The 26,544-nt window shown below is 45.9% G+C and overlaps 2 protein-coding genes across 5 annotated transcripts in view; one reads left to right on the top strand and one right to left on the bottom strand.

Annotated features, from left to right (window-relative positions):
- The window catches only part of MMUT (methylmalonyl-CoA mutase), a 92,901-nt gene extending 81,043 nt beyond the window's left edge, over positions 1-11,858 (bottom strand). The window contains exon 1 of one of the 2 annotated variants that reach the window (XM_068280147.1): positions 11,760-11,858. The gene's annotated coding sequence lies outside the window, so the exon portion shown is untranslated. Of the gene's footprint in view, positions 1-10,999; positions 11,108-11,759 lie in introns of those variants that run through there. The other variant, XM_068280146.1, reaches the window with a different exon arrangement.
- LOC137571267 (dehydrogenase/reductase SDR family member 4-like) overlaps positions 11,289-26,544 on the top strand; it is an 80,208-nt gene continuing 64,952 nt past the window's right edge. The window contains exon 1 of one of the 3 annotated variants that reach the window (XM_068280149.1): positions 11,289-11,308. In XM_068280149.1, the coding sequence (XP_068136250.1) occupies positions 11,293-11,308 (16 nt within the window). In that variant the 5' untranslated portion in view covers positions 11,289-11,292. Of the gene's footprint in view, positions 11,309-11,947; positions 12,029-26,544 lie in introns of those variants that run through there. The other 2 variants (XM_068280148.1, XM_068280151.1) reach the window with 2 other exon arrangements.

Genomic DNA, 26,544 nt, shown 5'->3' with positions numbered 1-26,544 from the left:
CTGTCTCATTTTTTTAAATGCGGTTCCCATTCACTTTAACATAAAAATTAAAGGGAATCTGAAGTGAAAATAAACTTATGAGATAAGGAATTGTATGTGTAGTACAGCTAAGAAATAATACATTAGTAGCACAGATACGAGTCTCCTATTGTTTCCAGTGTAGGAAGAGTTAAGAAACTTCACTTGTTATCCATGCAAAAGAGCTTCTCTGAGCTCTCCGACCAAGCTTGGTCAGCTACAGTGCTGTTTTCTGAAGCACATAACTTGTCTCTCCCGGTTTCTTGTTTGTTTAGGGTTTTACTCCCAGTAAGTTCAAAGGGTCATTAGGCCGTGCTCTATTTCATCATTTAAAATAAAGTGTAATTTGTAAGCTGCTTACCTTTGTTACTAATGTTCTATTATTTATCCGTACTACACATACAATTCATTATATCATACTTTGTTTTCGCTTCAATCTCACTTTAAAAGCATTTATAGGGTTGTGCCCAAAACGTCAAGGGTGGAGCCTGGTGTGGTTTGCTGTGGCCAGCAGTGATCCTCGTCCCTGGTGGAGGAGGGCAGCAGGCTGACACCCTGTTGCTAGCATGCCGGTGACGTCACAATGCATTTCGGCGTATCCATATTTCGGCGTGTGCATATTTCCCGATCGGAGCGCTCGCTCTTTTGTTCTTCCTTTCTTCACACCAAAATTAGCCTGACAGCCGGCCTGGGAGAGCTGGTGGAGATCGTGCACAAGCCTGGTTCAATGTATGGTGTGAGCAAAGTATGTTTTTTACACTTTTGTGATTGATATTGATGGACTACCATGCCCTCAGGAGAGGAGATCACTATTTTTTTTTAAAAGATAGGAGATAACCATGACTACCATAAAAAAAAAACCAACAAACAAAAAAAAAACAACCATACATATAAAGTGTACATTTCTCCCAGAGTAAAATGCACTGTAAAAAAAATTTTTCTTCTCCTATGTTGCTGTCACTTAGGCTGGGTTCACACATACTGTAACAGGTGTCCTGTCCTGTCAGCGTTTGACAGTTGGCATCAATTTCTATGGCTGTGTCACACATAAAAGATGTCCAGTCCCAATCCTGTCAGATAAAACTGATGCAAAACTGACAGGACTGTAAACGTACAGATTTATGTGTCAACCAAGCCTTACAGCAGGTAGTAAAAATCTGACAAAACTAATCCATGTGGAATTCTCAGTTATTTCTTTATGTACAAAAGCGCTTAGTGAACTGCAGTTGCTCAGTCCAACTTCCAGAATAGTATGGACGGGAGTAGGGGAATGGCTGTTATCTTGTTATAGATCCTTCCCAGGGAGTGCTATTGTAAGGAGTAAAGGAAACAAGCGAAGTCCCCAGTACCCGGCACCAGCGGGGATTGCCTGACGCCGGATACATGTGTTTGACAGTTGCTTGAGCAACCGGACGAAAAAGCACAAACCTCTCCCCCGTGCAACTAAAAACAAGTGTCCAGCACCGTCTCATAACCTTCCTGTTGCTCCTAGTGGCTTCCCGGCATGCTCCGTGCATGGCTCTCGTTGTGTCATGTGACCCACGTCAGGTCATGTGACCAACCAGGAGCCGTGCGCGAACACTGGAAAGCCGCTAGGATCCAAAGCAAGGATAGAAGACGGCACTGGACACTCGGTGGGATTTTAAAGAGAATCTGTATTGTTAAAATCGCACAAAAGTAAACATTCCAGTGCGTTAGGGGACATCTCCTATTACCCTCTGTCACAATTTCGCTGCTCCTCGCCGCATTAAAAGTGGTTAAAAACAGTTTTAAAAAGTTTGTTTATAAACAAACAAATGGCCACTAAAACAGGAAGTAGGTTGATGTACAGTATGTCCACACATAGAAAATACATCCATACACAAGCAGGCTGTATACACCCTTCCTTTTTAATCTCAAGAGATCATTTGTGTGTTTCTTTCCCCCTTCAGCTCTCATCCACTGAAGTGTCAGGCTGCTTCTTCCTGCAGAGTGCAGACAGCTGTGCCTGTATGTAATTCTTCAGTATGTGAAAGCCCAGCCAGCTCAGAGGAGGATTTATCCAGCTTGTAAAAGATAATAGAGCAGAGAGAAGCTGCACTAATCTAAATAACACACAGGCAGTGTGCAGAGAGGGGCCTGGAGGGGGAGATGCATCACAGAACCACAACACTGAAGAACTTGGCAGCCTTCCAGACACAGGCTGACAAGTCTGACAAGAGAGAGATAAGTTGATTTATTACAGAGATGGTGATAGTAGAACGTGCTGCAGTAAGCCAGAGCACATTAGAATAGATTTTGGAACTTGTAGGATGGAAGAAAACCGGATGAAATTTTTGTTACGGAGTCTCTTTAAGGCCTAAACAACCCCCTAAAAAACTCCCTAACACTGTGCCCTTTATCACCTCAGGCATGCCGGTTAGTTGAGACTTCCAGTTGCCCAACTTCCTGGAGAACGGGAACTTTGCTGTACTGAGAATAACTAATGAGGAGATGGACTAGACCAAATTCGGCAGATACACGATTACAGTCTGGACTCAACCCTGAAAGTAAGGGCTCCCACTTTAAAGTGGAACTCCAGTGACAATAATGTAATAAAAAAGTGCTTCATTTTTACAATATTTATGTATAAATTATTTAGTCAGTGTTTGCCCATTGTAAAATCTTTCCTCTCCCTGATTTACATTCTGACAGGCTACTTGCACACCAAGACGTTGCGTTAGGTGCTACGTTAAGGTCGCATAATGTGCACCTAACGCAAGGCCTGGTGCTCTTCGATGTGGACGTCAGAGTGAGCAGCGTTGTGCAGCTCACCCTGGCGTCTGTGATGCCGTGATGTGTACTCTTGGACGCATGCGGCATCACGTGGTCCCGCCGGCCAATCACCGCACAGAGCGGCCGCACCAGGAAGTAAACACTGCACGTCACAACGTGCAGTGAATATTAATTAGCTATGTGCCTGGCCGCTCTCCGCTCCTCTCCAACATTACTGAGCATGTGCAGACAGTCTAACGTGGCTTAAGCCGCTGTAACGCTATAGTATGCTGCACTTTCGGAAGAACGTGCAGCGTTACATGTAACGCAACGTGGAAAGTGTGAACAGCCCACTTGTGTTACATTGCTGTGCGTTGGGGGAGCGTTACAGGATGCACTAACATGCGCCTGTAACGTCTTAGTGTGTAAGCAGCCACATTTATCACTTGGTGTCATTTTTACTGCTGGCAGGTGATATCAGTGGAAGGAGATGCTGCTTGCTTTTTTGGCAGTTGGAAACAGCTGTAAACAGCCATTTCCCACAATGCAATCAGTTTCACAGACAGGAAACTGTCAGGACCCTGACATCACACTATGGGAGGGGTTTCACCACAGTATTTGCCATACATACCCCCCCTGATGATCCGTTTGTGAAAAGGAATAGATTTCTCATGTGAAAGGGGGTATCAGCTACTGATTGGGATGAAGTTCAATTCTTGGTCACAGTTTCTCTTTAACCCTCCTGGCGATCAATTGTTCTGCGGCTGCGTGGCCGCGGGAGGTTTTTTAAGCCTAATTTTTTTTTTTTATCATGTAGCTAGCCTAGCGCTACCCTGCCACCCCTTCGATCGCCACCGGCAATCAAGCCCATCCGGAAATCCCGTTCTAAAACGGGATTTCCTTCAGGGCTTCCCCCGTCGCCATGGTGACGAACGGAGTGACGTCACAGGGAGTCCCGATCCACCCCATAGCGCAGACTGGCGGAGATTGGCCAGGCTGCGCAAGGGGTATGCGGGGGGGGCTGTATCGCGGTGGGTAGCGGCGCATCGGCGGCGATCAACCCAAACACGCAGCAAGCAAAGTGCTTGCTGCGTGTGCTAAAAAAAAATTATGAAGATCGGCCCTGCAGGGCCTGAGAAATCCTCTGCGGTGGCTTACCCCGAGCTCAGCTCGGGGTTACCGCCAAGAAGGTTAAGGGCTGAGTCCAGATTGGAATCGTGTATCTGCAGTTGAAGTACTTTAGAGAGTCAACTTAACTCTTTACCATTGTCTGTGACTCCCCACAAAATTTCACACATCTGAGACCCGTGGGTTCCTCTACACGCGACAAGTCCAAACTCTGTCAGATTTCTATTCCCTACTATATAACGCGTGCCATACACGCATGGATTGACACCCAATGTGGCAAACAGATCAAGCTCACTCTGATAAGAAAGGGATGGATTCCCTCCACAGACAGCACATAGATTAAGGGCTCGTTCCCACTGTTGCGACGCGATTTCGGCCGCATTCCGACGCTTGTAAAAACGCATGCGGATGAGTTTCCGCATGCGTTTTTACCCGCGATTTCGCATGCGATTTCGCATGGCAGGGTGCCATGCGAAATTAACCATGACACTGCCAGGGCTAAATAAAATTGAAAAAGGTGCGAAATCGCGGGTAAAAACGCATGTAACAAACGCATGCGTTTTTACTATTAAATACATTAGCGGCGATTCGCACGGATTCCCGACGCAGGCAAAATCGTTGGCTCTTTTGTGCGTTTTTTTCACGCTGAAAAAAACGCACCTCAACAACGCTACAGTGGAAACAGGCCCATCCACTTGCATTACATGTGCGGATCTGCATGCGTTGGACGCATGCAGATTCGCGATAGTGGGAACGAGCCCTTAGGCCTCGTTCCCACTATACTCTCTGCAGTGCGCATTTCGGCAGCGTGTACCATGTGTGACACGCAAGAACGGTAGCAGTGCATAGACAGCCCTTCTACCATTCCCATCATATGTGCTGCGCAGCAGGGTGATGCGCTATCACACTGCTTCATGCATTTTTTGGGAATCACAGCGCTGACCCATTCACTGTAAGGCCTCATTCACATCATTTAGCGCAGATGGCTGTGTACACGCCATCCGCGCCGCTGATCCCATTCATTACAGTGAATGGAATCTGCGCTGCGATTCCTGAAAAATGCATGCAGCAGTGCGATAGCGCATCACCCTGCTGTGCAGTGCATATGACAGGAACGGCAGAAGGGCTGTCTATGCACTGCTACCGTTCTTGCGTGTCACACATGGTACACGCTGCCGAAATGCGCACTGCAGAGAGTATAGTGGGAACAAGGCCTAATGAATGGGATCAGCAGCGCATAGCATCGCAGATGGCATGTGATCGTACGCGTTGCGTTCCGATCGCATAGCCATCTGTGCTAAATGATGTGAACGAGGCCTTAAAGAGACACTGAAGCGAAAAAAAAAATGATGATATTATGATTTGTATGTGTAGTACAGCTAAGAAATAAAACATTAAGATCAGATACATCAGTGTAATTGTTTCCAGTACAGGAAGAGTTGAGAAACTCCAGTTGTTATCTCTATGCAAACAAGCCATTAAGCTCTCCGACTAAGTTAGTCCTGGAGAGGGCTGTTATCTGACTTTTATTATCTCAACTGTAAGTAAACTGTTTACTTTTCCTCTGCCAGAGGAGAGGTCATTAGTTCACAGACTGCTCTGAAAGAATCATTTTGAATGCTGAGTGTTGTGTAATCTGCACATATTATAGAATAATGCAATGTTAGAAAAAACACTATATACCTGAAAATAAAAGTATGAGAATATTTTCTTTGCTGCTAATCTTCTAGTAATTATTCATAGTACACAACCAATTCATTATATCATATTTTTTTTTTCGCTTCAGTGTCTCTTTAAAGACCTGTTGAATCACAGCACAACGATCTGGGCTATCAATGCACAGCACAAGGCTATGGGCCATTGATCTCTGTCATCATTCCTATCAGATTTTTACTACATATATGTGTATTTATTTTATTTTACATTTTTTGCAATACAGTAGTTGTACTTTTAAAGCAGTACGATCAGCCATACTATGCCAGGGAAAAAAAACACATATATAAGTAGATAAATACTTGATTTACTTACATAACACATGTAATGTACTGTCCACGTTTTGATTTCAGTGAATGTTATATAGCAAATGAAAAGAATTCTGTTTCTCCTCCAATCGCTGGGTCACCTCAGCCTTGCTTGTAAACACTATAATATAAGAGAGAACAGAGGCGCCAAAAGGATAAAAGGGGTTTTAAAGGAGCTTAAAAGCCAAAACTTGGTAATTAGAGGAGGCAGTGGTGGACTTACCCCCTCCAAGCAGACACAACATGACTGTACATTCAGTCTATTTATTAACGAACTCCAGATAAAACAAAGCAACGCGTTTCACGGGTCAGCGCCCGCTTCCTCAGGCAATAGAAAAAGGAGTTACAGCATCTAGCAAAACAAACGACACTCAGCGCCTCTGCCATCTGTCCATCGCTGCAGCTCAGGTGTGCCGGGATCCCCTCCGTTGGAGATGCCAACCTCGACAGGTCAAGCACAAGCACAAGCGCTCACGTAGCCTGGAGGAAGCCCCAGGTAAAAAGATTTTTTTTTATTTGTCCTTTAGGCTAGTCACACACCAGGACGTTGCGTTTAGGGGACGTTATAGGGCACATAACGTGCCCCTAACGCAACGCCTGGTGCTCTCTGGTGTGGACGTCGGAGTGAGCCACATTGTGCAGCTCACTCTGGCGTCCGTGATGCCGTGATGCGTACTCTTGAACGCATGCGGCATCACGTGGTCCCGCCCGGCCAATCGCCGCACAGAGCGGCTGCTCCAGGAAGTAAACACTGCACGTCACTGAGTGCAGTGAATATTAATTAGCCATGTGCCCGGCCGCTCTTCCCTCCTCCCCAACATGACATGTGCAAGCAGTCTAACGCGGAGAACGCACAGCATGCAGCACTTTGCTGCGTTACAATGTAACGCAACGTGGGCAGTGTGAACAGCCCGCTTGTGTTACATTGCTGTGCGTTGGGGGAGCGTTACAGGCTGCACTAGCGTGCGCCTGTAACGTCCCTGTGTGCAAGAAGCCTTAAAGGGCTAGTGGTAGGTCTGCACACAAATTCAAATAAGCTTCTGAAACTACACATAATCATGCATGTTTTTAGCAAACTAATATGTGTAGATTTTAACCAATTGCAGGCCAAACCATTAATAGTTAATGGGCACGTTAACTATTGTCTAAATATATTGGCCCCTCTAAAGCTACATACTCACCAGAAGATGGATCGAGGAACCCACAGAGACACAACCCAACCAAACAGCTGTCCACAATCCTACCACAGGAACATGCGACGGCACACGACAGGAGTTTCCTGCTGGGTCCCTTAGGGCCCTCTTCCACTAGCGGGTATTGCGATGCTGAATCGCACAATCGCAAACCGCTAGAGATTTTTAAATCGCTACGGTTTACCAAATAACATAGGAATCTCGGTAGGTAATTTCCATTACCACGATCCGGTTTTCAATTAATCGCGATCGCGCCACGGAACGATTTTTGCCGTGTTTTTGCTATGCAGTGCATTGCATAGCAAAATCGCGATCGCAATCGCCAGGAGAATTTGGAACTTTGCTGAATCCCAATTGCTAGTAGAAAAGGGCCCTTAAAGTAGACTACAGCCAAACATTGTTAGTTTAAAGAGACACTAAAGTCTCAAAAAAAATCTTTTTATTTAACAAAAGTGTTTAATATGTTTGCCCTAAGTAAACCGCTGCATTCCCGCCGCTGTAATCTATCTAAGGGCCTGTACACACTGCTGCGCTTGCGTTGCGTTTTTAAAAACGCATGCGTTTTTAAAAACGCAAGGTCTTTTGAAAAAGAATGAAAATCGTGATGACTTGTACACACTGGTGCGATGCGTTTTTAAAAAACCGCAAAACGCAGTGCCTGCTGCGCTTTTTCAAGCGCAGCGCATGAAAAACGCATTAAAAACGCATGCGCTTGCGTTTTTGCCTGCGTTTTTCAGAAGTCAGTATCCCAGAAGACTCTGCAATCTCCTGATTCCTGTTGAAATGTAAACTAGAAAAAAAACAAAGGATTCTTTAGCCAATCAGCAATTGCAAGAAAAACGCAAACGCACAAAAAACGCAGGCAAAAGCGCATGCGTTTTTAAAACTACAGGCACTTTAAAAACGCATGCGCTTGCGTTTTTGCCTGCGTTTTTCAGTGTGTACAGGCCCTAAATCCCCCCTAACTCGCCCTCCCTCTCCCCTGCAAAATCCACAACTTTGTTGGTCGTGGATTTTGCTGCCCTAAGCGCTTCCGTGAGAGGCCGGGCTATGAGCTGCAGCTGTGCCTCACACGTCTGTCAGTGGCGGATCTCCGCCTCTCCCTGCCCCTCTCAGTGAAGGAAGACTGAGAGGGGCGGGGTAGAGGCGGCGATCCGGGCTGACAGACGCGCTGAGAGGCAGAGCTGCGGCTCATAGCTCTGCCCGGATTGCCCCCCGGGGAGTTAGGGGGGATTTAGATAGCGTACAGCGGCGGGGATGCGGCAGTTTAGTTAGGGGAATCATATTAAACATATTTGTTAAATAAAAAGATGGGTTTTTTTTGAAACTTCAGAGTCTCTTTAAATGCACACGTGTCACCCACGTTGCAAGCTCGCATAAAAGATCGCTCGTCGTGCAAAAAGAAAAAAAATCACCGACCGCGGGAAAACTCACATAAAAAGTCGCATCATGGGTACAAGCTTTTAGGGATGCAGCCTGCGGCTCTGAAAATCGGTACCCAGGTATTTTTTTATAAGACATGGATATGCCATGAGCGAATGGAAGATCTTCTACACAAAAACCTGAGTTCTGCTCAGCAATAAGGAAACATCTGTGCCCAGAGGTGGGATTTAAGCTGCCCTGACCAGACATCCCATTTTACCTGGGACACATCCCAGGTTCAGGGTCCCCTGTCCCACACTGGAATGTGTCCCAGGTTATGTCCTACTTTTGTCCGCCCAGCTGTGGGACTCTGTGGCCCCATGAGGTAAAGTTTGCCTCATTTACCGTTTGGAGGAATGGTTTTCTGCTGCATTTCATGTGTCGGAGGTAACGGTAGTTGCAGTTCATGTGTCAGAGGTAATGGTAGCTGCAGTTATTATTTGATGGTCATAGAGACTGCATTTACTACTTTGGGATTATTATTGCAGCATTTGGTATTTTTTGGGGGGCTCATTATTATTAAATGGTATGCTAATACTGTAGCATCAGCAGCTTCTGCGCACAATCTAATCCCACCATAGTCATAGTCTAATGTTGTACAATATTATGATGTATTTATATAGCACTGGCATCAACAGCACTTTACAGAGAATGTAGTCATGTCCTTGGTGGTGTTCACAATCTAATCCCACCATAGTCAGAGTCTAATGTCCCGCCATATCATTATGTGTTTATGTAGCACTTGCATCTTCTGCAGCACTTTACAGAGTACATTAGGCTGACCAGATGTCCTCTTTTCCCTGGACAGGTCCTCCCAGGTTTTTGAAGTGTTTTGGGTGAAGAGAGCCGAACACAGAGTGAGTCAGAAGAGCCGATTGAAGAGACAGAGAGCCGAAAAGTCAAGACTCAGTCCAGTGTTTTCCCCAGAGCCTATCAGCTGGGCAGTAGTGTTGTCCGGATCATGAACGATTCGGATCTTTAATCCGGATCTTTTTTGTGAGTCGAATCATACAGATCATTTGTTCATTGTAATGATCTGGATGATTCGACTCACAAAAAAGATCCGGATCAAAGATCCGTATCGTTCATGATCCGGACAACACTACTGCAGTTAGCTGATGGTGTAATGGTTAAGGGCTCTGCCTCTGACACATAGTAGAGTACATAGTCATGTCATGGACTGACATCCATTGTGCAAATCTCCCATTTCACCACATCATTATGGGAACACTGCTTTCTTGTGTGTTTGGGGAACATTGCCTAATTGCCTTTAGGGTCACTTTGTCTATCTGTGTTTTGGGAGGAAACTCTGGCCCGCTGCCTCAGAGTTACATTACAGTTCTCTCCGCCCACACCATTTCATGGACATGCCCATTTTTCAGCACTTTGTGTGCCGCACTACCAGCTACCGCACTACCCACCCAGGTTGAGCAAAGTAAAATCTGGTCACTGTTTCTAAACTAGACTGGCATCCAAGAGCTGGCAATCACCACACTCTCTGCAGACAGGCAGAAACCCCTCTATTACCCCTGGCATTGATAATAACAGAAACAATTGCATAATTGCATTGCCACACCAACACAGCAGCATACCTCCCAAGAAAGATGAGAAAGAGGGACACTTAAGCCACGCCCCTGATTTATACCCCATCACTCCCCTAGTCACACATACGATAAAGATTTCATAAGAAAAATATGTTTTATAATTCAAACCACACTGGTCCTTTCTATCCTGGTGCATTTTCCTTCATATTAACATTTTAAAATAGTAATATATCAATTTAAAGGATGGGAACAAAGTTTAGAGTCAAACACATTTTTTAGTAGAGAAATATTATTATTATCATTATTATTATTATTTAGTATTTATATTATTATTATTTATTGTATTGATAAAGCACCAACATATTACGCAGCGCTGAACATTAATTTAGGTTACAGACAATATTTAGGGGTGACATACAGCAATATGACAATACAGGAATAATAGAAAACCAGATCACACAGCACAGTATGAGCACAAGGTAATGCTTAGTCAGTCACTGGATTGAGCATGGAGATTAGGCAAGTTAGCAATATAGCATATATATAGTATTTATAAATATATATATTTACTTAGAAAGAAGGACACATGTCCTGAAAGAGGGACAAACGAGGAGGAAAGAGGAACAGGGCTCTCCTGTCTCTCCAAAAGAGGGACAGTTGTGAGCTATGTATAAGCTAGGCTGGCACCCAAGAGCTGGCAATCACCACACTCTCTGCAGACAGGCAGCAACCTCTCTATAACCCCTGGTATTGATAATAACATAAACAATTGCATTGCCACACCAACACAGCAGCCAGATCACCAGTCAGCTGTCACTGCCCTGATCAGGGGAAGTAGTCTGTTTGTCACATTTTGCAGTGAACAGAATAATACAGGAAACATTAGATCAGACGACCCTCCCTCCCCATCCACTGCTGACCCCCCTATGACACCTCTCACCTTAGCCACAGTGTCCTGCAGCGTATGCACGGCAAGGAAATCAACCCGGACTACAAATCCCAGCATGCTCTACTCTTCTTGAAGTGTTACTTCCGGTCTCTAGTTCACTTGCCTCGCCCCCAGCCAGCTGAGCCCGCTATTGGTGTAGGCTGGATAGCTGTATCACGTGACGTAGAGATGGGAAGTTCGGATCTTTTCAATGATCCGGATGATTCGAATCGGATCATTGAAGAGATCCGGATCTTTGATCCGAATCTCGGATCATTTTACTACCGGAAGCATTCGGGGGTGAAATGAACAGCAGGACAGGTCTGTGGACAGGAGAAGGGGAGGGAGTGGACACACAGAGAAGGGGAGAAAATGGACAGAGGGCAGGGAGTGGACAGAGAAGGGAGGAGGGACGAGCAGAGAGCAGGAATGTTTGCACGTAATACCCACATGCTGAAGTCATATGCTTTACATATATTTCACCTATATGCTCATCTGTTATCTGTACACTTTGAAAGAAAAGGTCGCACAGTGAAAGAAAGCATTCCCAGAAGATAAGTGCAGCTGTTTAGTGCCGAGTGCAGGAGGATTATATTGCCTTTCAATCACAGTGTCTGCAAAGTTACTGAGCTGTGCTGAGCCAAAAGCTTCCAATGTGTTCACTGTGCACAACTACGGAACAGACAGCCTATAATGGGCAGCACATTACAGCCAGTATGTGTGCTCTACACATATCTGGCAGTGGCACCCATGTCCCCTCTCTCTCATCTACCTGTCTCCCTGCAAGGCTGGCTCCCATCCAACAGAGCGATCCCTGCTTCCAGGACCCCGCTGCCCGCTGAGAGGGGGCGTGTCGCTCCTGGCCCCGCCCCTTTTGCGATCCGAATCGTTCATTTTGATGATTCGGATGATCGACTCATAAAAAAGATTCGGATCAAAGATCCGAATCGTTCATGATCCGGACAACACTACGTGACAGGCTGCGAGTCGAAGAGCTGTAGTGCTGCCCACCTATGCATGATACCTGCTTGTGTAACGTGTGTATGTTTATTGTAATGGATTCATGTTTGGTTGCAGCTGCTGCAGAAAGCTCTTCCCTGGGAACTGTTCTGGGAAAGTGATGCAGTCCTGACACATGAATGATACAGAATGACACATGGCTTGCTGGCTGTATGCAAAGGGGAGTAGGGCAACTTTAACAGGAGGTCAAGTTTGGTCATCTTTTTGCAAATATTGAAAGTGGTAGTTATCTTTGGGCCAACTTTCTTAAAGGGACACTTCAGTTTCAGATTGGTGGTGGACAGCCATACTACACCCCTCTAGGCTTTCTCTTGTATGCTTATCTGCAAAATCCTAAAGAGAACCTGGGAGGATTGCCGTGCAGTGTTTTTTATGCTCAAAGTGAATTTAAACCAAACTGAAAAAAAAAAAAGTTGCACTTACCTGGAGTTTCTACCAGCTCTCTAGTATGCTTCGGTCCCCCGCCACAGCTAAGTTTAGTTTAGTTTAGTTTAGTCCTCGCTGCCGTCGCCGGAAGTGTACTGCGCAGGTGCAGTAGAACAAAATGCGCAGTACACTCCTAGTGATGTGAGTGAGAACCCAGGGCTGTGCAGGCGCACTGGCCATCAACTGACCAGTCACTCAAAAACGAAACAGCCGTGGCGGGGGACCGGAGGATCGTACGGCGACTTTGTGGGCACAGAGGGGCTGGTAGAAGCCCCAGGTAAGTGAAACTTTTTCTGTTTGGTTTAGGACTAACGAGGCGAAGATATAAAATCTATTTTTACTCACCTGGGGCTTCTTCCAGCCCCTAGCAGCCGTTTCAGTCCCTCGTTGCAGCCTCGGTGTCCTGCTTGCTGCCCGTAATGATTGCGACCTGCTGGCGGGGTCAGCTCTTCTGCGCCTGCATGGGCACTTGTATCCATCCAACCATGTCATCTGGCGCATACTGCGCAGTGGTAGTGCGCAGGTGCAGTACACACCAGATGACCTTGACACGCAGGCGTAGAAGAGCCAACCCCGCCAGCGGGTCGCAATTATTACGGGCAGCAAGCTGGACACCCAGGCTGTGGCGAGGGACTGAGACGGCTGCTAGGGGCTGGAAGAAGCCCCAGGTGAGTAGAAATAGATACTATATCTTCCCCCTCATGAGTCTTTTAAGGTAGCCATACGTCTAGCGATTGAAAGTGGATTGATGAGTGGCCCACACACTACAAGCGTTGCCGTATGCAAATCACCTTCACTAATTGATCTGACTGATGTGTCTGAATGCAAAAATCGATTCAGAGTTGATTGAATGACATGAGCAGAGATGATTCCTGTGCGACCGATATCTTGCATCCTCCATCCATACATCTAGCGATTCTGATTCAGTCGACAAAGTGATAGACTTTATTAAGCAATCAATATGGTTGATTGAAAGTCGATTGACTAGTGGCCCACACACTGCAAGCAATATATTATACAATTCACCTTCACTAATCGACCTGACCGATGTTGTGGCTCCATGCTCTAAATGCAAAAATCGATTCAGCGTTGATCGAATGATATGTGAACAGTAGCAGATTCCTGTGCAATCGACTTAGCTGGTCCATTTGGCATGAAGTCAGCCACTTCTCATTGATTGGGCACACTGGAACTAGTGTTGGGCCGAACAGTTCGCCTGGCGAACCTCTCTGGGCCTCTTACTACTTCCGGGTCGCAATGACCCGGAGTAGTACGCCTGCGCTGCCCGGCGGAGCGCGTCCTAGATCGCGCTCCCGTTGCCGGGCACTCTCTGCGCATGAGCGTGACGTCACTCATGACGTCACGCACATGCGCAGAGAGTGCCCGGCAACGGGAGCGCGATCTAGGACGCGCTCCGCCGGGCAGCGCAGGCGTACTACTCCGGGTCATTGCGACCCGGAAGTAGTAAGAGGCCCATGGATTTAGAGATGTTCGCCGGCGAACGGTTCGGGAACCGTTCGCCACATCTCTAACTGGAACACATTTGATTCTCTCTCAATTCTATAAAATTATCAAATTGAATGGTCAATCATACAGCCAAATCACTAGATGTGTGGCCACCTTTACCTCATGAGGGGAAAGTGTCTGGATCCTTTAGAGGCCTCCCCCATCCTTCTGCACCAAGCCGTTCCAGTGATGGGAACCCCAAAGTATGGCCTCCCTGTCCTGAGACGTCTGGGCTCCGGCAAAAATTTGGCCCAAACCATTGCTTATCATGTGACACAGGCCCTCATGAGAGCAGAGACAGGAAGGAGAGGCTGGTGGTGGAGGGAATACATGCTAGCGGTCAAATGAATGGCTGAACACTTTGCACGACTCTGGGCTCTATTCATAAAACCTTACCGCAAGTTTTCCGCTCAAAACAGCGGATTTTCCCGTCCATTTAGCAAAGTGGGCATTCATAAAAGCTGTTCCCGCATGAAAATCTACGATCCCCCAGCAGAGCGAGAAATTTCCGCCTTCTCCAGTGTTTTTCTAGATTTATCTAGAAAAAAGTAACAAAATGGCCATTCATGAAGTTTAGAGGAAGCGGTATGTGGACGGGAAATACCGCTTCCTCTGATTTTGCGGATTACATACAAGTGAATGGGACAGACCTCCCAGAGAGAGCAGTGCACGGAGGGACCCTGCCGGCTGAAGTGTTTCCGCATGCCTTCCGACAGCTTACTGCCAGCTTTCAGCGGGAGATCTCCGCTCTTGCATCGCAGCTGGCAAGATTTTTATGAATTACCACCCAGAAGTCTAAAATACCGCTGCGGTATTTTACCTCCAGGAGTTTTTTCGCCAAACATTTTTTATGAATAGAGCCCTCTGTGGGGTGACTGGAAGACCTGGGAAGACGGTGCACACAGATTTCCAGCATTAAAGAGACACTGAAGCGAACAAAAAAAAAATATGATATAAAGATTTGTATGTATAGTACAGCTAAGAAATAAAACATTAGGAGCAGAGACATAAGTCTAATATTGTTTCCAGTACAGGAAGTTAAGAAACTCCAGTTATCTATGCAAAAGAGCCATTGAGCTCCACGACTTTAAAAGTTGCAGAGAGCTCTGTCTTCTGAAGCTTGTTATCTCAACTGTCAGTCACTGTATTTTCTTTTTCTCTGCAGTGGACAGGTCAATAGTTCACTAGACTGCTCTGTAAAACCATTTAGAATGCTGAGTAGTGTGTAAACTGCAAATATTGGAGAATGATGCAGTTATAAAAACACTATATAACTGAAAATAAAAATATGGGAATATTTTCTTTGCTGCTAATGTTCTAGTAATTATCCGTACTATACAACCAATTCATTATATCCTAGTGTGTCCCCCACTACCCTTTAGATTGTAAGCTCGCAAGGGCAGGGTCCTCCTCCTAATGTTTACAGTTTTTGTCACAATATTTGTGCTGCTTGAGACTCTGCTGTACATTTTTTGGTTGTACCTATGTTCCCCTTGACGTCTTATATTTTTTTCGCTTCAGTGTCTCTTTAAATCTATTGAAAATCTGTGTGGAGGGATTCAATCATATGGATCCCTGATGATCAGGTCATGATATGAGAGCCATCTATCTGATGGCCACATTGACCAGTGTATGGCCATCTTTAACAATTCCAATAAAGACTTAAAAATACTTAAAACACTATAAAAACATTTTTAAACTATAAATGCTACCTTTTACTACTAATTTTATGTCATTGTTCTAGTCAGAGTTCCCCAACCCTGTCCTCAGGGCCCACCAATAGTACATGTTTTGCACAAAACCAAAAACATTCACAGGTGAGGTAATTAGTGTCTCAGCAGAGCTGATTATCTACTAGGGATCATCAATAAGATGCAAATGCTTCTGAAATTATGCAAATTTGTATGCAAATATATGCAGTTTGAACATGGACCAATCAATTTAAACCCAGGTTTAAATTGATTGGTCCATTTTCAAGCTGCATATATTTGCATAAAAATTTGCATCAACTTGGAAGAATTTGCATATCTGTTATCATCCCTATTATCTACCTCTGTGGATGTCTACAAAACATGCACTGTTGGTGAGTCTTGAGGACAGGGTTGGGGAACACTGTAAATTGCACTTACTGCTCACATGTTGTAGGGAGTTATTAAAGCAAAGTCTCCGTTATCCGGAACTCAGGCAACCGGAAGTCTCAACTAACTGGCATGCCTGAGGTGGACAGCTGGGATAGGACATTTGCAGAGTTTTGGGCTCAGCGGGGCGACTTCTACACTTCTGCAGCTTCCAGCAGTGTCCCCTTGTCCATATATGGTTCCCGGCATGTCGGGGGCACATGACATGCCGGGACTGATACACATAGGACACCCAAAAGCCGCTGGGAACTACAGCCGCCGGGGTGCGCGAGCCGCACCTCAGCCCAGAGATCAATGAATGGGAAAGCATTTTCTATTCATTGATCTAAGTCCCTTAGAACGATCGCTGGCTTCTCCGGAGTCGCTGGCTTCTCCAGAGAAGCTGCGATTGTTCTGTTACACATCCCCTCTTCACTTCCTGTAAGTACACCTACAGGAAGCCACAAAAAAAAATTGACTGTGGCCGTCTTGTGGCCAAATAGTAAAACAACATCTACATACATTTTTATTAAAATGAATAGACATTTTTACATTTAAAATTAACAGTTTACCTCCCACACACCCAAAATATTTAAATACAATTTTTAATTAGAAAAAAAATACAATAATTAAAAAAAAACACATAAATAGTTACCTAAGGGTCTGAACTTTTGTAATATGCATGTCAAGCAAGTATATTACTAATATTTTTTTTAAATGATTAGCTTGTAAATAGTGATGGATGCAAAACTGAAAAAAATGCACCTTTATTTCCAAATAAAATATTGGCGCCATACAATGTGATAGGGACATAATTTAAACGGTGTAATAACCGGGATAAATGGGCAAATAAAATACATGGGTTTTAATTATGGTAGCATGTATTATTTTAAAGCTATAATGCCCGAAAACTGACAAATCAATATTTTTTTTCAATTTTTCTCTTAATATTCCCGTTAGCATGCATTTAGAATAAAATATTTCATAGCAAAATGTTCCACCCAAAGAAAGCCTGATTGATGGCGGAAAAAGCAAGATATAGATCATTTCATTGTGATAATTAGTGATAAAGTTATTGGTGAATGAATGGGAGGTGAAAATTGCTCAGATGCATAAGGTGAAAAAACATTAAGGGCCCATTCACATCTAGAATAGCAAAACGCCGGCGATTACCGCCGGTGTTTTGCGGGAGTGATTTTCCCGCAACTACGCGGAAAAATCACTGGACACTGCGGCGGTTTTGGAGCGATCACGATTAGTGGTGCTATGCATGCTAATCGTGATCGCTAATCATGATCCGCCGGCAAACCGCTGCATGTAACACGTTTGCGGTTAACGCTAACCGCAAACGCGGCAGTGAGAACACTGCCATGTGTTACATGTTGTAGTGTTTTTTTAAAAACCACTAGCGGTTTGCCATGAGCGGGAATCCCGCCCAAATGAGAACGAGCCCTAAAGGCTGAAGTGGTTAAGGAAGCAGCCCGATATGCCTTTGAAACTAATGAGTTGCATCCTCTTCTCCAGTTATAGAAGACTCATCAGAGATCTGCACTCAAGAATTAATGTAAATGTTTTAATGTTTATGCTTAAATTGTAAAATATACAGTGGTATCTACTGATACCAGGCGGGGAATGTGCTGTTACAACCGCCTCTCTTTATGTTATTTAACCCTAGCTGATTGCCCGTCGTTGCCTGGTTATGTATTTGGCTGGTGTTGGCTCTGCCCACTTTTTCTAACCCTAACACACAACTACTCAATTGCTCAATGACCTAGTTTGTGAGCTTTGCAGTATTTGAAAGCAATAATTTGCACTGAAATGAAACCAACCTGATTGGCTGTGGCTCCACCTCCTTTTCTGAATTTGAACCCCAGTCACCCAATGACCAATTATAGCAGGTTTGAGGCTTGTGCCATTAACAGTGCAAGAATAGCAGCAATGCAATATTCCCCTTGCAAATCAATAGGTGAATTTTGATTGGCTTTTGCAAGCTCCATCCACTTTCCTGAATAATAATCCCAGTCACTCAGTGATCAACGGTACAAAGTATGAGAACCCTGCCATTAACAGTGTAAGAATGGCTGCAGTTTACATTTCTCAGCGAAATTTGTATTTGTGTCCGCCCACTTTTTGGTTATGGGAATAAAAAGTATATATAAGTTTCCTATGTGTTGTTTCAGGTAATGTACTACAGAGGGATGCAAAAGTTTGGGCAACCTTGTTAATCGCCATGATTTTCCTGTATAAATCGTTGGTTGTTACGATAAAAATGTCAGTTAAATATATCATATAGGAGACACAGAAAGTGATATTTAAGAAGTGAAATTAAGTTTATTGGATTTACAGAAAGTGTGCAATAATTGTTTAAACAAAATTAGGCAGGTGCATAAATTTGGGCACCGCAAAAAAAGAAATAAAATCAATAATTAGTAGATCCTCCTTTTGCAGACATTACAGCCTCTAAACGCTTCCTGTGGGTTCCAATGAGAGTCTGGATTCTGGTTGAAGGTATTTTGGACCATTCCTCTTTACAAAACATCTCTAGTTCATTCAGGTTTGATGGCTTCCGGGCATGGACAGTTCTCTTTAACTCACACCACAGATTTTCAATTATATTCAACTCTGGGGACTGAGATGGCCATTCCAGAATGTGGTACTTGTACCTCTGCATAAATGCCTTAGTGGATTTTGAGCAGTGCTTAGGGTCGTTGTCTTGTTGAAAGATCCAGCCCCGGCGCAGCTTCGGCTTTGTCACTGATTCCTGGACATTGGTCTCCAGAATCTGCTGATACTAAGTGGAATCCATGCGTCCCTCAACTTTGACAAGATTCCCAGTTCCTGCATTGGCCACACAGCCCCACAGCATGATGGAACCACCACCATATTTTACTGTAGGTAGCAGGTGTTTTTCTTGGAATGCTGTGTTGTTTTTCCTCCATGCATAACGCCCCTTGTTATGCCCAAATAACTCAATTTTAGTTTCATTAGTCCACAACACCTTATTCCAAAATGAAGCTGGCTTGTCGAAATGTGCTTTAGCATACCTCAAGCGGCTCTGTTTGTGCTGTGGACGGAGAAAATGCTTCCTCTGCATCAATCTCACATAAAGCATCTCCGTCTATAAATTGCTCCGAATGGCTGAACGATGAATAGTGACTCCATCTGCAGCAAGATGATGTTGTAGGTCTTTGGTGCTGTTCTGTGGGTTGACTCTGACTGTTCTCACCATTCATCGCTTCTGTCTATCCGAGACTTTTCTTGGTCTGCTACTTCAAGCCTTAACTTGAACTGAGCCTGTGCACTTCCATTTCCTTAATATGTTCGTAACTGCGGAAACAGACAGCTGAAATCTCTGAGGCAGCTTTCTGTATCTTTCACCTAAACCATGATGGTGAACAATCTTTGTCTTTAGGTCATTTGAGAGTTGTTTTGAGACCCCCATGTTGCTACTCTTAAGAGAAAATTAAATGAGGAGGGAAACGTACAATTGACCCCCTTAAATACTTGTTTTCATAGTTGCTATTCACCTGTGTATATAGGTCAGGGGTAACTGAGCTTACCAAGCCAATTTGAGTTCCAATAATTAGTTCTAAAGGTTTTGAAACAATAAAACGACAACAGTGCCCCAAATCTATGCAACTGCCTAATTTTATTTAAACAATTATTGCACACTTTCTGTAATTAAAATAAATGTAATGATCCGCTCAGCTGGCTCAGCTGGCTCTGCACAGGCAGACAGCTGTTTGACCATTCCTCTAGTCTGTGGGCTGCAGGTCTATGGAAGAGAGACCTGGCTTTCCTTTGCAAGTTTCTGATCTGCTCTGCTGCTGAAGAATTTGCATACATTGGTTATGCAAATCACCTAGCTGCCTCCTTTGAAGGCTGGCAGTATAAAAGCCATGTTTTCCCAGGGTCCTTTGCTGGTCATCCTTTCATGGTTTGTTACTGAGAAACACTCCTGGAGTGTCAGCCTTCTCTGTTGGTTGTTAAAGTTATCTTAGAGTAATTCTTGGGACTGCACTAGGCAGCTTCTCTAGTGCAGTTAGCTTGTTTATCTGTTTTTGTCTGTGTTGCCTGTCTGCTGCGATTGTCCTGTCGCCGACGGTGGTCATCAGGAAATCGTTCTGTCTGTCTGGGGGGTGCTATCCAGAGCAGCGGTTGCTACTGGTAGCCCCTTCTGTTCATCTGTCTGTCTTGTTTGGATCGCACTAGCCTCTAGCGGTAGCGGCTGTGGATCCTTCTGATCTATGTTCTTGGAGTGTAAGCTGGAGCAGCGGTTGCTACCGGCTACCTCATCTGTCTGTCGTTCTTGGATCGCACTGGCCCCTAGCGGTAGCGGCTGTGGATCCTTCTGATCTGCTATCCTGTTCCTGTACCCGGATCGCACTCGCTCTGGCGGGAAGAGCAGTGGATCTTCCCTATCCTGTTCCTGAACCCGGATCGCACTCGCTCTGGCGGAAAGAGCAGTGGATCTTTCCTAGCCTGTTCCTGAACCCGGATCGCACTCACTCTGATGGAAAGAGCAGTGAATCTTTCCTATCCTGTTCCTGAACCCGGATCGCACTCGCTCTGGCGGCAGTGGATCTTTCCTCTCATATTCCTGTTTTCCGTTTGTCTGTCTTGTCTGATACGAACGCTTGCTGTAGGCTCGGTGAGGTACCGTATTTTCCGCCGTATAAGACGCACTTTTTCTCCCAAAAATGTGGAGAAAAAGTCCCTGCGTCCTATACGGCAAAGGCAGGGAATCCCCGACTTTCGAACACCCGCCGATACGAACCGCCGCCATGTTGGGGATTCCCTGCCTGTGTGCCTCCTCCTGTCTCCTCCTTCTGTCTTTTGTAACCCCCCCACCATGTCACCTGCCGTGTCTTAAGTCCCGCTATGGTCCTTCTGCCTCCCGCATGTGTCCGCGGCCCCCCCGCATGTGTCCACAGCCCCCCCCCCCCGCGTGTTTCCGCTACCTTCCCGTGTTGTCTGTCCCCCCCGGGTGTTTCTGCCCCCTCCCCTTGTGTGGTCTGGCCCCCCCGGGTGTTTAGCGGCAGCTGCTTACCTCTTCCATCATGCCCGCGTGGACTGCAGACCTCCGGCTTCTGTGTGCGGCTTCCTCTAGTGCCGGCTTCTAATGACGCGTCACAATGACGCGTCATTAGAAGCCGGCCCGGCACTAGAGGAAGCCGCACACAGAAGCCGGAGGTCTGCAGTCCACGCGGGCATGATGGAAGAGGTAAGCAGCTGCCGCTAAACACCCGGGTGGGCCAGACCACACAAGTGGAGGGGGCTGAAACACCCGGGGGGACAGACAACACGGGGAGGTAGTGAACACATGCGGGGGGGCGGTGGACACATGCGGGAGGCAGAAGGACCATAGCGGGACTTAAGACACGGCCGGTGACATGGTGGGGGGTTACAAAAGGACCATGGGGGAGACAGGATACATGGAGGTGACAGGAGGACCGTGGGGGAGACAGAAGGGACAGGAGGAGACATGATGGGGGTGACAGGAGGACCATGGGGGAGATGGAAGAGACAGGAGGAGACATGGTGGGGTGACAGGAATATGGATGGGGGGGTGACAGGAGGACCATGGGGGGCACATAAGAGACAGGAGGAGACATGGTGGGGGAGACAGAAGGACACATGGGGCAGACATGCGGACACATGGGGGAGACATGGGGACACAGGACACATGGGGCAGACATGGAGGATACATGGGGGACACAGGAGTCTACCATTTGAGGGATAACATGTACAAGACGCTCCGGGAATATGGACGCACCAGGTTTAGTATTATTTTTTTTCCCCCTGGTTTTTGCCCTCTAAAGCTAGGTGCGTCTTATATTCCGGAGCGTCTTATACGGCGCGAAATACGGTAACCGTTTAGCAAGCGTTCACGTTCTCTCTTTTCATGTTTGTCTGTCTTTGGTCAGTTAGAGTGGCGTGCTTGTCTCTGTTGCGCTTTTCGTGCGGAGACCGCGCCGGAAACGCGTTCGCTGTTGCGAATGAGTGCGGTGTTCGCGTTTAGCTAGCGTTTGTTGTTTTCATTATCTCTTTATTGTTATTTGCTGTGCCTTTGCTATTCTCATGTTTTGTTCTGTTCTGTCTTTCTGTCACTTTTGGCAAATGCATCTCCTGCGATTGCGTTCTGGCTTTTGTTTCTGCTGATGTGTGTTCACCGTCGCTGGGTGGCGACTAGATTGGTGGACACACATTTATCCTGTTTCTTTGCTCTTTCTCTTTAAGGGCTGTTCAGCCCTGTATTGCTTTAGATCTGTACAATTCCCATCTGGCATCTGTGGCTGTGCAGAGGCGGTGCTCGTCTGCACTCCACAGCGCCATCTACCGGTGGGAATTGCCCTCTGCTGGTGCATTGCACCTCGCCTGGGTTCACCTAACTATATGCTTGTGGAGGGTTTTCGTTGTGTCAGTGCGCATCTTGTGCGCTGACCACGAAAACGATTCCGCAAACGTTACAATAAACTTCATTTCACTTCTCAAATATCACTGTGTGTCTCCTATATGATATGTTTAACTGACATTATTTATTGTAACATCCAACGATTTATACAGTAAAATCATGACGATTAACAAGGTTGCCCAAACTTGCGCATCCCACTGTATGCGTGTGCCAAATTTCATTCAAATCCGATCAGCTATTTGCGTGATCGAGTAACAAACATCCAAACGTCCAAACATCTGCACTTTCCCATTTATAATATTAGTAGGATTGTTTATATTTTTGTAATAGTATACTCCAGTTCCCCTGCTAGATTTAGCTAGTTAGGATATCCCAACTGTCACTCTGTCAGGATCTCTCCTCTAGCATGTTCTATCGGTTGCAGTGGAACTGCAACCGAGCAGTTCTAACTTATCTGCTTGCATTCGGTTGCGCATTCGTAATAAGTCTTGTTGGCATTTGCAATCACTCTGCAGTTCAGAGCAGTTCAGGATGCTGTCAGGATTCCTCCTATTGCTTGCTGCAGTTGAACTGCAGCCAGAGAGCTCTGGATTTCCTACATGCATATTGTTGCATAATATTGCATGTATTTGTTATGAGAGTCCTTTTTCACAGTCGGCTGGCAGCTTGTGGTCAAGCTAGCTCAGGATTGAGTGATTACCATTCAGCTGTGTGGGAATTTGCATGCCTGCATCCATTCGCTGATGTCCACATAAAACTCTGCCTCCCATTTCAGATTCCGCCCGACATAGCGTACAGCTCCCTGAGTTGTTGCTGGGTCCATGCTGTGAAAGTATTGTGTATTGCCTTGCTTTGTATTGGAGACTGCCTTCACTACGCTGGTGACTGGTAGTTATCCTTCTTGCCTTGTTCCTGAGGACGTAACTGAAGCAGCCGTTGCCATTAGTTACGCTCCTACCTGTTTGTCTTGTCTATGTCAGTGTGAATGTTTGTAGTCGCGGGGGCAGCGACTAGATTGGCAAAGCATTCCGTCTGTCTGACTGTTGTTTGTCCTGTTACTCAGCCAGAGGATTATTGCGGCATCGCACTAAGCAGCATTGTATATTAATGCGACTTTCATTACTCAATTAATGTATTGCAATGTGACTGCCAAACTGACTTAGATATGACCTTAGCTTTGCTGACCATTCTCTCACCTAGTCATTTGTACCACAGCCATCTGATCTATTGTCTATGCCCTTAGCCTGTTACCGACTCTGATTTTGTTTAGTCCACTGTACCACAGCCATCTGATCTAATGTGTATGACTGTAGCCTGTTACCGACTACGTCTGTTGTGTATTGTATCACATAGCATCTAGCGTGATAGGCAGTATCGGAAGCCCAGAGCTGCAGTTGTTCTGGGCAATCTTTCTCCCTTGTTCATTACTCCTGTGGCCACCTGTGTAGCCTCTTCCATTACCCAGCTACATAGTCTGGAGCACACACGCTGACTCAGAAAGTATACCCCCCAAGCATTACACACTTCCTTGCTCAGCAGCCATTTTCTAGATCATTCAGTTATAGATTGGAGTCAGATGGTGAGTTAATTCTGTATGTACCTTGCAATCGCATCGTCTTTTTACCTATGAAAATGCTCTTAAAATAAAAAATCCCTGTATGCTTTAAACGCAAGTAAAGATACTTAAGATTATACCTGGAGTCTTATTTCATCTAGTTAAAGAGGAACTCCAGTGAAAATAATGTAGTAAAAAAAGTGCTTCATTTTTACAATAATTATGTATAAATGATTTAGTCAGTGTTTGCTCATTGTAAAATCTTTCCTCTCCCCGATTTACATTCTGACATTTATTACATGGTGACATTGTTACTGTGGGCAGGTTATGTAGCTGCTCCTAGCTGTTTTGGCTGTTAGAGACAGCTGTAAACAGCTAATTCCTGTCTGTGAGCCTTGTTACAGTGTAACAAACTGCCAAAAGTATCGCAGTACTCAGAGCTTCTTGTGGAAGGGATTTCAGCACGAAATCAGTCATACAGGGCCCCCTGATGGTCTGTTTGTGAAAAGCATTATATTTCTAATGTAAAAAGGGGTATCAGCTACTGATTGGGATAAAGTTCAATTCTAGGTTGGAGTTTCTCTTTAAACTGCCTGTGGAGGTTTCTGAATCAGTGTGGAGTCCTATTGCATCTTCTGGAGTGTGCCTCACACATAAAGCGGGAATCGAAAAAGAAGTTACACTTCTATGTCATTATTTACAGAGCAATGATTTACTGTTTGTTTCTGATCTGCTTACACACACACACATCTGCTTTCTGACATGATCATATGAGAACAGCTGAGGGATTTTTTTAGATACAGAGAATAATCTGAAGAGAAGGTTTACTTTATTCCCGTTTTTGGGAGGTCCCCCCCACCCCCATTCAAAATGAGTTCTTCCTGGCTCTGTTTACTTTACACAGCCAGGCAGAGAGAGAGATACACACAAACACACTGAACTGCAGCTGATGATGAGTTATATGATGAGTTATGCACACACTTATTTGAAGCTATATTTCTGCTATCATTCTAAACAAATTCCAGCCACAGTTTTACTGCTAGTGAGGACTGTCTCTGTATGCTGGATGAGCTGGACACTTTCCTCCATAGTAATGCCCACAGTGAAAACTGTTCTCTGTAAATGACGCATTTTCTTCACATAAAGATGAAAAAAAGCCTTTGTATGGCTATTAGGGATGCTCACCGCCTCCTGCGGCGCCAAAACCACTGCCATGGAACCACCGCCAGGTCCCATAGCTTACGCGACACCTCCTGCGGCGCCAAAACCACTGCCATGGAACCACCGCCAGGTCCCATAGCTTACGCGACACCTCCTGCGGCGCCAAAACCACCCCATTGGAACCACCACCAGGTCCCATAGTTTACGCGACACCTCCTGTGGCGCCAAAACCACCGCCAGGTCCCAAAGGTTACGCGACACCTCCTGCGGCGCCAAATGACCGCCATGGGACCACTGCTAGGTCCCATGGCGTAAGCGACACCTCCTGCGGTGCCAAAACGACTGCCATGGGACCACCGCTAGGTCCCATGGCTTAAGCGACACCTCCTGCGGCGCCAAAATGACCCCCATGGGACCATCGCTAGGTCCCATAGCTTATGTGACACCTCCTGCGGCGCCAAAATGAACCCCATGGGACCACCGCTAGGTCCCATAGCTTACGTGACACCTCCTGCGGCGCCAAAATGACCGCCATGGGACCACCGCTAGGTCTCATGGCTTAAGCGACACCTCCTGCGGCGCCAAAATGACTGCCATGGGACCACCACCAGGTCCCATGGCTTAAGCGACACCTCCTGCGGCGCCAAAATGACTGCCATGGGACCACCGCTAGGTCCCATGGCTTAAGCGACACCTGCTGTAAAAAAAAATAAATTTGAAAAATGACCGGGGGAACAGCCACTAGGTCCCATGGGCTACCATTTAGCATAAACAAGGTTTCATTTGCGATTACTTAAATTTTTCCGCTGGAATGCGGAATTCTGCGGAAATTCACAAAATTCCGCGGAAATGTAATGGCGGCGGAATTTAGCGCCGGCGGAACGGAATTTGCTCATTCTGATCATCCCTAATGGCTATTTGCTAGTAATTACTGGAAAGGTCCTAAGGCTTACGCGACACCTCCTGCGGCGCCAAATGACCGCCACGGGACCACCGCTAGGTCCCATGACGTAAGCGACACCTCCTGCAGTGCCAAAACGACCCCCATGGGACCACCGCTAGGTCCCATAGCTTACGTGACACCTCCTGCGGCGCCAAAATGACCCACATGGGACCACCGCTAGGTCCCATAGCTTATGTGACACCTCCTGCGGCGCCAAAATGACCCACATGGGACCACCGCTAGGTCCCATAGCTTACGTGACACCTCCTGCAGCGCCAAAATGACCCACATGGGACCACCACTAGGTCCCATAGCTTACGTGACACCTCCTGCGGCGCCAAAATGACCGCTATGGGACCACCGCTAGGTCTCATGGCGTAAGCGACACCTCCTGCGGTGCCAAAATGACCGCCA

This window comes from Hyperolius riggenbachi, chromosome 4 (genome assembly GCF_040937935.1).
Source record: "Hyperolius riggenbachi isolate aHypRig1 chromosome 4, aHypRig1.pri, whole genome shotgun sequence".
In the NCBI taxonomy this organism is placed as follows: domain Eukaryota; kingdom Metazoa; phylum Chordata; class Amphibia; order Anura; family Hyperoliidae; genus Hyperolius; species Hyperolius riggenbachi.
Note: the sequence above shows the minus strand (reverse complement) of the source record. Positions and strands in the feature narration are given on the sequence as shown.